This window comes from Gymnoscopelus microlampas (assembly GCF_963454915.1).
Source record: "Gymnoscopelus microlampas genome assembly, chromosome: 9".
Classification (NCBI taxonomy): Eukaryota; Metazoa; Chordata; class Actinopteri; order Myctophiformes; family Myctophidae; genus Gymnoscopelus; species Gymnoscopelus microlampas.
In genome coordinates, this window is record NC_139946.1 from 22327869 (window position 1) to 22342187 (window position 14319).

General features: G+C 41.9%; 1 protein-coding gene across 3 annotated transcripts in view; it reads left to right on the top strand.

Moving 5' to 3' along the window:
- usp13 (ubiquitin specific peptidase 13) overlaps window positions 1-14319 on the top strand; it is a 49254-nt gene that overhangs the window by 10862 nt on the left and 24073 nt on the right. The window contains exons 4-12 of one of the 3 annotated variants that reach the window (XM_084066806.1): window positions 183-304; window positions 2460-2602; window positions 3607-3791; window positions 4088-4185; window positions 4597-4793; window positions 7516-7587; window positions 8927-9032; window positions 11115-11240; window positions 14121-14274. In XM_084066806.1, the coding sequence (XP_083922932.1) occupies window positions 183-304; window positions 2460-2602; window positions 3607-3791; window positions 4088-4185; window positions 4597-4793; window positions 7516-7587; window positions 8927-9032; window positions 11115-11240; window positions 14121-14274 (1203 nt within the window). The remainder of the gene's footprint in view (window positions 1-182; window positions 305-2459; window positions 2603-3606; window positions 3792-4087; window positions 4186-4596; window positions 4794-7515; window positions 7588-8926; window positions 9033-11114; window positions 11241-14120; window positions 14275-14319) is intronic. The other 2 variants (XM_084066807.1, XM_084066808.1) reach the window with 2 other exon arrangements.

The window sequence follows — 14319 nt, forward strand, 5'->3', positions numbered from 1 at the left end:
GGTGAAAATAGCTGATCTACAAGCTCACAACGTGTCGCATCACGAATGGTTGTGAGCTTGTAGATTTGCTATTTTCACCATTTTGGAAGTGTTTGGAAAATCTTCGATCGATGGGGTGTTTTAGCGTCAGTGCACAGTCTGTCAAACTATAACTGTATGAATGTGTGCTTCTTCCCTTCAAGATTTAGAGCTAAACCGTGACTTTAACGGAGAAGACTATGAGTATGAAGATGAGGCCAAACTTGTCATATTTCCAGACCATTTCGAGATCCCTTTACCAAATATTGAGGAGCTGCCTGCACTGGTCAGTGAATTGGTGCTGTCCAGGCATTTGTGTGTTTGTATATATTTCACTGCATGTTCAACCAGTGCAGTGAGCCAAATAATTGTCTCCGTCAGGCCGAAAGGCATGGCGAGAGAGTATGTTTTGCACCCTGTCCGTGTGTCCGTGTGTGTGTCCTTCTGTCAGTCTGTGAGCAGCTTATCTCCGGCACTGTTGGCCCGGTCACTGCGAAACTGTCCACATGCACTCCCTGGATGCCAATTCAGAACCTCTGGCCCGTATTTTTCAAATTTGCCTGTTATAGCGCCAGCAGGAGGCCGATGCCTCAAATCATGAATGCAGTGTCTGATTGCCGTGAAAGGCCTAAGAAGAAATGGCATCCTATTCACATTGACCTATTATAGCGCCACCAGGAGGCCACAATAACCTACCTGACCTGGCGGAGACCTGTGCTCCGAGGAGCACTTTTTCTAGTTTGTACTAATTTCAGCTGCACTTAGTTAACTTTTAAATACTTAACCCTTCATAACTGTTGGGACAGGTTCAATCACAATATGACGCATTGTGAACTTATATCGGCTATTTTCGGTGAAGAGATTTGGTGTAGAGGGAAAGAAATGAGCAGACCAAGTGCAGAGGCAAGTACAGAGCCGGTCAAGTGTACTACATTTAGAGGGTTTCAGTGGTTGACTCTGAGGGAAACACTGGTGCACATTCAGTATATGGATATGCACACTTCTAACTTTAGGCTCAATGTTCCATTTCTTGCATGGAGGTGCACTTGTGTTTTTGTTTTTGTACATCGACTCGTGTACTACGCTGCTTTTGTCTTGGTATGTGGTGGTGTTGTGTTGTAATGCTTTGGTGTTTTTGTGCTATATTTAAGCCCCTCTCTTTTCACTAAACCTTTTTTTGTGCAGCGTGTGTTTGTGTGCTTGTGTGGGATGCTTCATCTTGGCATGCAGTGTGTATTTCATAATGCTCGGATTTTTGTTGAAGTTTTGTGCATGCAGTATTTATTGTATTGAACGTGCAAATTGTGTTGACGTTATTCATAATTCATGTCAACACCTGAGGTCTTGTTTCCTGGGTAAAGCTCTGGCAAGCATTGCATGGGTTGTGCTTAATTTGGTTTTATTTGAGATTGTTGTACATGTTGCTGCTGCTTGCTTCTTAGTTTTCCTCTGGAGTGCAATAGATGGCTTTCCTTCCAGCAGCTTGTTGGTTGTGGTTTTATCAACGTTTGGGTGACTATGCTTCACTGTTAGATCACCTTTTGCTCATGCTTCATGTTGTCACTGTCCCAACAAAGAGACACGCCCGTCTCTCTCTCTCTCTCTCAAAAGTCCAAGGCACTCAAGAGTTCTGGTGAAACAAAAGTTGAAAAAGCTTTATTAGAGCATTGCTGACTCCTGTGTGTATTTCAGAAGGAGCTTTCATCACCGTCAACCACATGAAACTACATGATGAAAGCTCCTGTGGGAACAATAGATGTCAGCCTTGATCTAAAAGGCTTTTCTACTTTTGCTACAACAGAACTGCCTTGGACTTTTCTTCTATTTCGATGTCTTTTTTGTTTTACTACTTATTATTATTATAAATTTACGGTTTATACACTTTTTCTAGAACGTAGAACACTTAAAGAGGTAGTTCACCCCCAAAATGAATGAAAGGAAATTGACAAAAACAAAAACATCTACATGAATTCAAGTCTTCATGGGGTGTGTAATCGATAGACAATAAGTATTTTTTCGGGTGGACTATCCCTTTAAGGTTATTACACAGTACACACCAGGAGTGATGCGAATAAACGATACGAAAATGTGTTGCGATGATTTCACACCAAACTGTTATTTTGATGATGTCTCCATTTATACAAGTTGATGATTTTATTTTTGCTGAAAAATTTACCTCGTTTCGAAAAATAATTACGTTGCTTCATCGCCTCATTATAATAATTGAGCTCAGTGTGCATGTACTCATATCATCACAACACAAACAGCAGTTTAAATGAATGTGAAATAAACGCTCCCGGTGTGTAACCTTACCTTAAAAAATAAATGAACATGAAATGTTCATTAATCTTACATTCTTTGAGATACATTCTCAAAATTACCCTCTATCCATAATTGTATGCATCTGGCTTTGACTTCCATGCATCCACACCACTGTCCAGGTGACGATAGCCTGTGATGCGGTGCTCAATTCACCATCGGCCTACAAGAAGCAGGAGCCAGAGTCATGGGATGAGGAGATTCAGGTATCCAGACACGCTAGAAGCCTCCGGCAGCAGGACAACGGAGTCCGGATCCCACCCAGGTAAGAAACATCACTTATTGTTATTATAATTACATCAAAAAGGAAAGAGCTGGAGCACACAGGTCATCTTAAAAAATGTAACCACATGAACCCTAGCATCCATATTCAGGGCATGTCATGAATAGGTGAAAATAGACAAACGTTTGGCAAAAGTAGGCGAACATTTGGCAAAAATACCATATCGATATTTCTGTAAACTATGTAAGATTTGTGGCTAAAGTAACAAATAAGCTCAAGATGAGTCTCATTCTTGATACAAGCAAAATTCATGTAATATCTGTTTTTGGTGTGTGTGAGCAAGGATAGTCATTGGCATTTGTGACATTTGTAGAATATGCAAACATGATGCCTGGACTTGATGAGAAAATATATTTTAAATATATTTCAAAGACTTTTTCATCACAGTCTATACAATTAAGCATAGAGCAGATTATATACATTATCTTGGGAAGAAATACATGCAGTTATGTCTGCGCAGTAGAATTTTTTTATGTCTGTGCAAACCAGTCTGCGTGACCTTACCAGGAGAAATATCTATAAAATGGTGCTGACTTCTCATAATATCAAACAACAAGAAAAAGACTGACTTAAGACAGCTCGAGCTGAGTTTTATGACCACCTTTCACCAAATGATCAAGATCACACGAGTGCACCGTAACTCTGACCATTTTATTGGACTAGATTTCATTCAGTTATGTAAATAGTGTTTCCCTGAGCTAAACCCTTCCAGACAGATGATCTTATGACTTCCTTCTTGATACTGTAGATCATTTCGCTCGGTACGGTTAGGTGAACGTTTCAACTCTAAATATAACACAGCCACACAGCTGCAGACATTAGGGTCAACTGAGGCTCTCAAAAATGTCACTTCTCACCTGGAGCTTAGGTCAACGTCTTTGACCTATTTTGATATTGTATATCTTATTCATCATCATTGCGGTGGTGTTGAGTGAGAAGTCAACAGTCAGCGATTAAAATGGAAACTTTTGTCTCTGTGCTGCCAGTGGCTGGAAGTGTCAGAAGTGTGAGATGAGGGAGAACCTTTGGCTGAACCTGACAGATGGAGCAGTGCTCTGTGGGAAATGGTTCTTCGATGGCAGCGGGGGCAACGGCCATGCTTTGGACCACTACAGAGAGACCAACTTCCCTCTCGCCGTCAAACTGGACACCATCACCCCAGATGGAGCAGGTGTGTGCTATTGAACTGATCATGAAACAGAAGGCTTATCACGTGTACCATAACCGTATGCATACATGTACAATATTATGTATACATGCATAGTTTAAAGGTCAGTAGATGGAAGTGTAATAGACATCACAACATTGGCTGCTTAATGTTGGAGATTCTAGGAATTGAAAGGTTATTATAGGCTGCATCATACTGAAGTTATTATATGGTTGCATCGTACTGTGTATTTCTCAAACTATATACAAGGCATACACATGTGCAGATATCAGTGGGTAACTTTTTCTAATTCCCTGCAGATGTCTATTCATTTGAAGAGGAAGAAGCTGTGCTGGATCCCCAAATATCGGAACACTTATCACACTTTGGAATTGACATGCTACAGATGCAACAAAAGGTAAGTTGACTTGTGTTTGAGTAAATAAGCTCCAAGAGAAAGGCGTGCTCAACTTAAAGGACAGTCTTGAGCTAATCTTGAGTAAACTGGGTGCAGATTCTTGACAATATGTAAAAGGAAGAAACAACCGCCCACCAAACGTAACAGACCCGTTTCGGCACGTAGTCCTTCCTCAGCGTTACTCGTTACGCTGAGGAAGTACCATCTACCCCAAATCCAAACCTCCCAATCCATTTCAGTATCTATTTACAATAAAAACCCTTGTGGAATGGCCCTTTTCAGACATAATAATCAAGGGGTTTGGGGCTAATATTTATATGCTTTTGTCTCGATTTTTTAAATCATGTGTCCTAAAGGAGCCCAAGGCCCCTAGTATAAAGACTTCACAGCCACTTCTCTGCCCCTTTTTAGACAGAGAATGGCCATCACAACAACACAGACAACAATGTGCGGCAGCGGGTCAGTGAGTGGGAGGTGATCCAGGAGTCGGGGATGAAGTTGAAGCCAGTGTATGGCTCTGGTTACACAGGAGTCAAGAACATGGGAAACAGCTGCTACCTGAGCACTGTCATGCAGGTCCTCTTCAGCATCCCAGAGTTCCAGAGGATGTGAGTATACGGCCGTCCAGTTTAGGGGGGGGGTTATTAGTTGAATTATTGATTAATTAATTGACGGATCTAATACAATTTTAGTAATTGCTTACTCACTAGACTAGACCATACCCGTGGGGGGATATGCGCACATGATTTGGCAACCCGGGAGCCAGCGAACACAAAAACGCTAATAAACAGCTGACATTTGGGGAAAGCAAAAAACGGGCTTGGGTGTTCCGTGCACATGGTAATGGTCAATGGCTGTGTGCAAATTCAGATCAATTGCTCCAGCCACTGAGGAGAACTGGGCAGAAGAGATTTTGGGCTCACCGCACAGACAGAGCTTTGTGGAATTATAGGTGGATATACCATGTAGAAATGAATTGAATATGTGCAACTCCACCAAAATGTGAATGCTAAACATTTTCTAAGATGTCAATGATCTTGACTCAACTCAATTTACAGTTTTGAACTGAAATAACAGAATCCATCAAATCAGTCAGCAGCCGTTCAAGTGTTCCCTCATACATTTTCTTTATAATTGCAATGGAAATGCTGAACTGGAATGATATAGTTTGATATTCTTCATTACAAAAAGTCTTTATAATTTTGTGAGGTGGAAATATGTTTTGGGAGTTGTTGTGATGACTAGCAATGGAAATACTTTGGTCAAATAAATAATAACTAGACCATACCCGGTGAAGGGCGCAGGCGAAAGTAGTTGCAAAGTTGGGGTTAATGCACGTCCTGTCGCGCGGTTTCTCCCCCGCGCGCGCCCCGTCGTGGCGCCCCCCTATTTTGGGGTACCAAAAGCGTGGGACAAAAAATTCCAAAAGTGAAAAAGAAAAAAGAAAAAGATTCAACATTTCTTTTTTATTTTCCTGGGTGTCCCCGGACCCCCTGGGGGCCCGCGCACCCCTGTGGAACATGGCGGACCCCTTCGGCTGTTTGTTTTAATATTATAGGAGGGTGTTGTGTTGTATTTCATATAAATGTAATTTCAGTAATGCATTGAAGCTGGTATTGAGGCGGTACTAAAAGAGGCGGTACTAAAAAAAAGAGTATTTGTAGTAGTAGTTAAGTAAGTATTGTTACTCAATGTATTTACTTGAAAGTGTTTTTAATTACTTTATTAGCTTTAAAGTTTTTTTTACAGATTTTTAAGTATTTTTACTGTTTTTATCAACTTTTAGGTATTTGTAGTGTTTTTATCAACTTTTAGGTATTTGTAGTGTTTTCATCAATCTTTAAGTATTTTTACTCTTTTTTTTCAACTTTTCAGTACTTTTAAGTATTTTTACTCATGTTGAGTACTCTGAAGTATTTTTGCTCAAGGTATTTGAGTATTCTCTCCGTCCCTCTCTCTCTCTCTCTCTCCCCATCTCCCTATTTTCACAACGCATCGCGACGCATTGAGAGCTTGTAGATGGGCTATTTTCAATTGATTGCAACCTTTATTGTGAAGGAACGACCGGAAGTGCTAAGCTATTCAATTGCGTGTGACATAACACTGTGAGTTGCTACATCGTGACATTGTGTCACAGAAACCCACCAAAGTCCCCAAAATAACACTGTTCAACGGGCTAATTAGTTAGCATTGATGACATTGACCACACTAACGTTCATACAGGTTGTTGATAAGATGTTTAACGTAGCCGTTTGAGTGACGACAGCTGCGTTGTGTAACATTAACGTTAGCCGCATGCTAACGCTACCCGTGGCTTAGCTCCACACTGACGGCCCATTATAGGCAGCTGTTGGCTTAAACCCAACTAACGGCAACACAGTATTGGACATAAGCATTCACATACATGCTTTAGACAGTATTAGCAACAACCGGTAGTTTGTTTACATGGTGCGGGACGTCGCGGGTGGCAGCGCGCCGACATCCGTCGGGCGGCGCGGCGATGTTGGGGTAAAGGCCCCACTCCCAGGCGAGGCTTATGCTTGCGCTAGGCCGCGACTTCCGCGGGGCCGCTGCCTGGTCTCCTTCGTGTCTTGTGACATTTGTAATGGACATGTAAGTTGGGCTTGTTTGTGTGAGAATATTACCACATTGGTTCGAAATGTGTGCTTATTTCAGCATTTAGGAGGTAACTGTGCGTGAGCTGTGTGAAGCGAGCGAGCTGCTGATTTCAATGGCGGCCGCGGCGTGTGGAATTGTAGACAGTCAGAGAGTGGGCGGGGTCTCGGTGTTGCCATGTCGGCGTACTGTAAGCGCTGTAGGGCCAATGTTGGTGGTATAGGGTTCGTTTGGTTTGGCCTCGTTTTCATAGACCTCGTTGCTTGGAATTGTAGACAGTCAGAGAGTGGGCGGGGTCTCGGTGTTGCCATGTCGGCGTACTGTAAGCGCTGTAGGGCCAATGTTGGTGGTATAGGGTTAGTTTGGTTTGGCCTCGTTTTCATAGACCTCGTTGCTTGTTTCTCTCGCGAAACCTGGCAACACGACGCATGCGCAGTTTGATCGGAGACCCAGGACCCCATCCACCCACCGTCAGGTTACTAGAATTATAGTAGGATGAGAGACCTGCTGTGACCTTACCCAGTAATAATAATGTTTATTGCTGATTCTATTCTACATTCAAGTTGTCCATTTGTCATTTTCACTTACATCATAGTCACTAGTACCAGATGTGTGTGTCAGTAACTTCCCAGTACCACCATACAGCATGTCTTTCCATGTAGCCTTCCATGTGCTCTATGTGAAGTGGTCATTGGATGTGTTTTGGATTTCCAGGTATGTAGGAAGTCTTCAGAGGATATATGACTACTCACCCCTTGACCCCACCCAGGACTTTGCCACACAAATGTAAGCGATTCTAACATTACATAACCCCATGTCGTAAGATGCAAATATAATGAGTCTTCTGTTCTGATCACTATATCTCTTGGCATTAGATAATGTAACTGAAACACTTTATTATGACAATGTTTACATCATTATTAAGATGAATAAATGTTTGCCATTTCTTTTGGAGATTCATATACAGACAGATACATTTGCAAAAGTTAGGTCAGTGATCTCAATCCAGTTATTACTGGACTAAAATACCAGTAAATACATGGTACATTTTGTTACACAAAAGTGTCGAGGTGGCGTCTCTCAGCTGCATATGAGCATGTCGAAAGCGATGCTTTTGCCAAGATGAAAAGTGAGAAGGGTCTTTTGCATGGCAGGAAATGAATATTAGTCGTTGAGCCACAAACAGTGTCATCATCATGTCCTCAAGCTTGTTGTTGGATGATCTTGTTTATGATTGTCACTCTACTCGTCTTAGTGGGCCATGAATTTACAAGATGAGAGATAAGTTATTTTGCTCTCTGACAAGCAATTACATTGGAAACATGATTGAATTATGTTTTGGCAAAGTGGAATTCCAAGCTATTTTTTGCTGGTTAGTGTGTGAGAAATGGTTGTTCAGATGAACAGACACACTATCCATAAGGTTTTCTATAGGGATTTGAAGATTCTATGACATTCATTTTCACTTTTTTTATTTTTCATGTTTTTTTTTAGGGTTTTATGACCTCAATTACACCCAAACAAATTGAACATTGAACATTCAGTGGATTTTCTGTGGTCTGGGGTTTTCTGAATAATTAGGCTGAAAAGTAATCTGAGCTTGGCCCTTGGGCAGTGAAGTCACAGGCCATTAATCCCGCCCACTCTCCTCCTCGCCCCTCTCCTCCCCTATCCTTTCCTTTGGGGGGGGCGGAGCAGAGGCGATGATTGACAGGCAAAATCCCTCAACAGCGACACCCGCAGGCAAAGATTTCTTTTTTCATTGCAGTTGAAAAGGCTTTAGGAATGTGAGAGAAAAACACCTGCCATGGATCAATGGAGTGGATTTTTTTGTTAAAACTTTTTATACACGTTTGAAGGACCATGACAAAGACTTTTAATGTGTGGTAAAACTGAACGTCATGAAACCTTTAATAATCCAGTGCATGCACACACACACCCACGTGCACACACACACACACACGCACACACACACACACACACACACACACACACACACACACACACACACACACACACACACACACACACACACACACACACACACACACACACACACACACACACACACACACACACACTTACTTTCTCTTCAAATGTGTATATGTGTTCCCTTGTCCCACAGGGCTAAGCTAGGCTATGGACTTCTCTCAGGCCAGTACTCCAAACCCCCCATGAAATCTGAGCTCATTGAACAGGTGATGAAAGAAGAACACAAGGTATTAGACTCGGTATGTCGAGATCCTAATCTGCCTCTATAAGCCGACGAAAGCATGCAAACAAAGTGTCAAAACATGTCTGTAAAAAGTGAAGATTTTAACGTTATTTGTAACATTCCCAGCATGCAACTGCTGAGTCCTGTACTGGTACAATAAAGCCATACCTACACTTAACCATCTCTAATATATATATATATATATATATATATATATATATATATATATATATATATATATATATATATATATATATATATATATATATATATATATATATATATATATATATATATAGGGGGGGTTTGGACACTGACCAATCCTGCACCGTGATTGGCCAATAGTCTACAACGCAGTCTACAACGCTAACCCTTCCACAGTCAATGCAAATCTATACTTTTTCAAAGTCAGCCAATCACATTACAGCTAGTGTCATCACCACTAGCTGTAATGTGATTGGCTGACTTTGCAAATTCAGGACTGTGATTGGCTAGCGAAACACATGACACATGTGCAGCCCTATGAATAGCAGTATGGACTTAAAAAAAACACTTCCATCACTGTGATGACCACTGTGACCACACCGCCCACTTCACACTGGGTGTGATTTTTACAAAATGACAAATATAGTCACACAATCTTGTGTCCACCTTTGTGCTTATAAAGGTTTACTAAAAAATCCAATTGTTTATGCATTAGCACTACTGTAAATGAGGGACCTGAAATAGGATTCTATAAAATAAAACAAAGATATGTTAACCACGCATCAGCTGTGTAACCCAACCGTACCAAAACAGAAGTTGACTGCTATTTATGGTATATTATATGATCATTACATTATGAGCTATGGAGTTATATCCACAAGAGGACGCTTATAAAAGGTTATGTTAACTATTAGGCTATTTATCTCATGTCTCGGTCACACATTATTTTACCTGTGTTGCACCGCCTGAGTGTTCTACTCCTATTGTTTCAGTAGTGCGAGCGTGAAAAAAATCCACTTTAAACCTGGTGGGAATTTTGTTATTGACATGTTATAGAAGTTTTGAGGCTATAAGATAGGGCTTAAGTTTTTAGATCATTGAAAAACCCACAGAGAGATATAAAGTGTGACTAATAGCATTGATATATAAAAAAATAAATATGGAGATATAAGTTTTCCACCCGGCAGTGATTATGATTATGCTTCATGTCACTGGTTTCTTTTGACGCATAAAATTACTTTTGATGCAAGGGTTTTCATATTCTGCCCTAATTTGCTCTTCTCCCAGTTTCCGTTCTAGATATTCAAATTATAGATTTGTTTACAGTATGATTTGTTTACAGCATTTGCTTCACTGTTCTGAATATACAGCGATAAGTGAATTTGACTGTTTTCAAAAACATCTGTGGGGTAATTAGATGAGCAAAGCCACTAAAGCCTAATGGGTTCCAGCTCAAGGACTTTAAGCTCCAGGCTTCTTTAGGCCTTATTAGTCAGAGTAATTGACGGGGCCGTTCTGTGATCCTGCATTTCCTCCATATGTGAGGGCGGAGACATGTTTGGACACACATTGACAGCTGGGTGCAACATGGCATGGTGGGTTACAGTGTTTGCATACTGTGCTATATGTGGTAAGCTAACTCGCAATTAATGTTGCTAATGCTTGACCTATATATGAATATTTTAAACCTGATAAGATTGTCCTCTTTTTTGGTGAGGAAGGTCCCTACCTCTGGGTCTTTTTACCTCCAAGAAGACCAGAAGGCTGTGTATCTTTTTAACACCGGTGGTAGGGGACAGACTTAGCTGTTGTAGCTGTTATCTCTAAGGCATGCACCAATACCACTTGTTTATAGGAAGAAAAGTAATTATCAAAATTATACAATCTTACGATGTGAAAAACCAGAGCAAAATATGCTTTTCTTTTTTCTTTTTGGATTTTACTATTTGACTAACTATCTGTTACCAAGACCCAGTTTGATCCTGGTTAATATCATCCAGACATTCATTCAGTGTACATATTGGTGAATGCCTAACATTCCTCAGTGCGCTGGCGTTCTTGACAGGTTGACAGGTTGACAGGTTGCTTGACAGGTTCTTATTTCTTATTTCAGCACCAGCAAAAAGGTATCTCTGCCAGGATGTTCAAGGCACTTGTCAGCAAGGGCCACCCAGAGTTCTCCTCCAACAGACAACAAGATGCTCATGAGTTCTTACTACACGTCATGAACCAGGTGGAGGTGAGTTGATGCTGAGGTCCACAGGTGACCGTCTTGGGAGGAGAGGGAAAGAGTGATTTGTAATTAAACTAAAGCCAATGAGCAGAGGTGATATTATGCTGTGGTAGCTGGAAATGTTCCTAATAGCAGTTGACACCACGATACAGACGGATAGAATTACAAATATCAGATTGTTGATCCGATTCCCTTGAAAACCCTCGGTTTTCTGTGACAAAGTATAATTAAGTCTTAACTCAACAAACCAGTAACATTTGGGGCATTTCCAAGCCTTTATTTGATAGCTGCAGTAGAAAGAGAGAAACATGAAGCAAAGATCTCAGGTCAGATTTGAACCTGGGTCTACTGTGCAAGGGCTGAGCCATAATGGTATGCGCTATACCAAGTGAGCCACCGACCGAGTTATACTTATTACAATTCCCCATACCTGCATGTTGCATACAGTACAAGCACCAAAGCTGCTACCCCCCCTTCCCCCAATATAGAGTAGCCAATTATTTGTTATCCCTTTTTCTCCCCAATTTAGTCATTATGCCAATTAATTCCTCCCCGCACACTACTGTGTGTTGACACTGGTGTTGTACCCTGGCCCAGGGCTCACCTGCCAGTAGAGCCTCCATCCTACAGTACTCACATACTGTGAAAACATGGACAAAGGGAGCCGTGACAACACCCATTGGTTTCTGAAGACCCGTTTTGAGGCCATTATTTCAGCTAATTCAAATCCGCCATCTTGGATTTCCGGTCCTGAAACGGAACCAGAAAACTAATGATATTGGGTAGACGGGGAGCGAGGAAGGTGGGTCTTCACTCTAGAAGCATACCCTACTTTATCATCAATTAAAAAATGTGTGGGGCCATAATTTACAAAAAACGTATATCATGATAATTGAAAGAAGACTTTAAACTGAAAGCATAAAGTATTTATGACAATGTTTACTATGGTAATGAAATCAAGAGTAAAGTCTGGTCAAATACCCATTGAGTTTAATGGCATGAAAAGTCTTCTGCAACCAGCAGGAGGGGAAATAGCAGCACCCTCCAGGCCATTGATGAGAAAGAACTGCAGCGTTTTCAGTACTTCCGCATTGGCCTCATTTCCAGCGGCGAATGCTTGCCGCCTGGTCTTACTCCTCCCGCCCAACACTCACTGTTGACAGGTGCTGCCCCAGCCCGTAGGCGTACATGCAGTGACAAATATCACCCTCCCTGCCCACCTTCCCTCCCCCGAACATTGGCCAATAGTGTTTGTATAGACTCTCGATAAAGCCAGATGCACTGTGGATTCGAAACCCCTACAGTCCGTGGTTGTGGGCAGGTACTTTACCACTGTGGCACCTTTGATTGATTGATTGAATACTTTATTAGACAGAAATGTAAATAGCACGGGGTACAGTCAGACATTTGAGCTAAAAGGATACAAAAAAGTACCCCAAAGCTGCCATCTTCCATGATCTAAGTGTTGTTCACTACCAAATAATAGACAAACAAATCAAAGCAGTATTTGCCAAGATGGCCAAAGGGGCACTTCCAGGGTTTAGCTTAACCTTTGACACGCATAGTCGCAGTGGGGCCTAGCAGTGGAGATGTGTTTGTGTATACAGTATATGTGTGTGTGTGTGTGTGTGTGGGGGGGGGCACTGTTTTCGACAAACCACAGCCCACTGTGCCCTCAGTTCACAGACACTGGTGCTCTGAAGTAACTTTCTCAAGCGGTGGGTCTATATATAGCCTACCGCTATCTGTTTCACAGGGAGGCCAGATAATGCTTCCCATTCTGCCTCAGGCACATGCGACACATTCAGACTCAGATCTACCTCATGTCCTTCAGACCAGAAATACAAAACGCGTCCTTTGTTAAATGTGGGCCTGTAAATCCCTTTGAGACTGTAACTGTGATTAAGGTTATACAACTAAACTTGCCTTGACAAGACATGTTAAAAGTTTGAATGCACTCATATTATTATTATTTCAGTACCCGGGAGCTCCTCTATGAGAAATTACCAATTGGATTTGTCCCAAAAAAAAGGCCAGATGTACTTTCCTTTTTCCTCAGCTTAGTATGTTTCTTCAGCTGTCAAGGTTGCATGTCTAGGAGCTGAGTTCTTCAGCCAGAGATAGAAAGGAAGGGACCGTAGTCGCCATCATCAGCAATTTTGTCCTGGGGTCAGACAAGTCAGCTCGAGTACAGCCCACGAGTAAAATTATAACTCATGTATTTTTGTAGCTTCTTAGAATAGACAGGCCAGACTGCATAGATGCCCCCCATACGAGCCGATGCGTTTAATCACGGCGACATCTCTCACCATACGCTTCAAATAAACACTAGCTGCGAGGACACATGGGGGATTTTAATGATATCAAATTACCTGGAGTTCTGAAGAGATATAATGCTGGGTCCTTGGGTTTCTTTTTGGTAGTTTAGTTTTGAAAGAGTAGCTTCTGCTGTACACACGGCTGCATTATTGTCTTAATAGTAGTTCAGCTTGAGCGTGTGTTGTGTGTGTTGTGCCAGGAACATTTACAAGACACAACAAACCAAAGGTTTCATTTCTTTGTGAATTTATCCAATTCTTCTAAATGTAATCTGAGTCATCTTGCCAGGGCACAATTTACTAAACTATTTGGTCTCGAGATTGATCTTAATATCAAACTAATCTCAATATTATTCATAGTTTTTGGCCTTTATTGATAGTTTTAAGGGAAGATGGAGAGAGAGAGACACGCAGCAAAGATCGTCAGGAACGGGACTCGAACTCGCTATGCGCTGTCAGGCTGCGTTAGAGTCTATATGTGATACGCGCCTGGAACGCTAGGCCAGCGGGCGCCCCTAATCTTATTATTATTAATATTCAACACCCCCGCCCTACCTATATTTCCCAGCGGAACAGTGGGGGCTCGGAGAACCCCAGCGACGTCTTCCGCTTCCTGGTGGAGGAGCGAACGCAATGCTGTCAATCGCGCCGGGTGCGTTACACTCAGCGGGTTGACTACCTCATCCAGCTGCCAACCCCCATTGAGGCCGCAACAAACAGAGGTAAGAGAGACCCCCCCCCCCCCTTCCCCGCACCCAGTGGTGGAA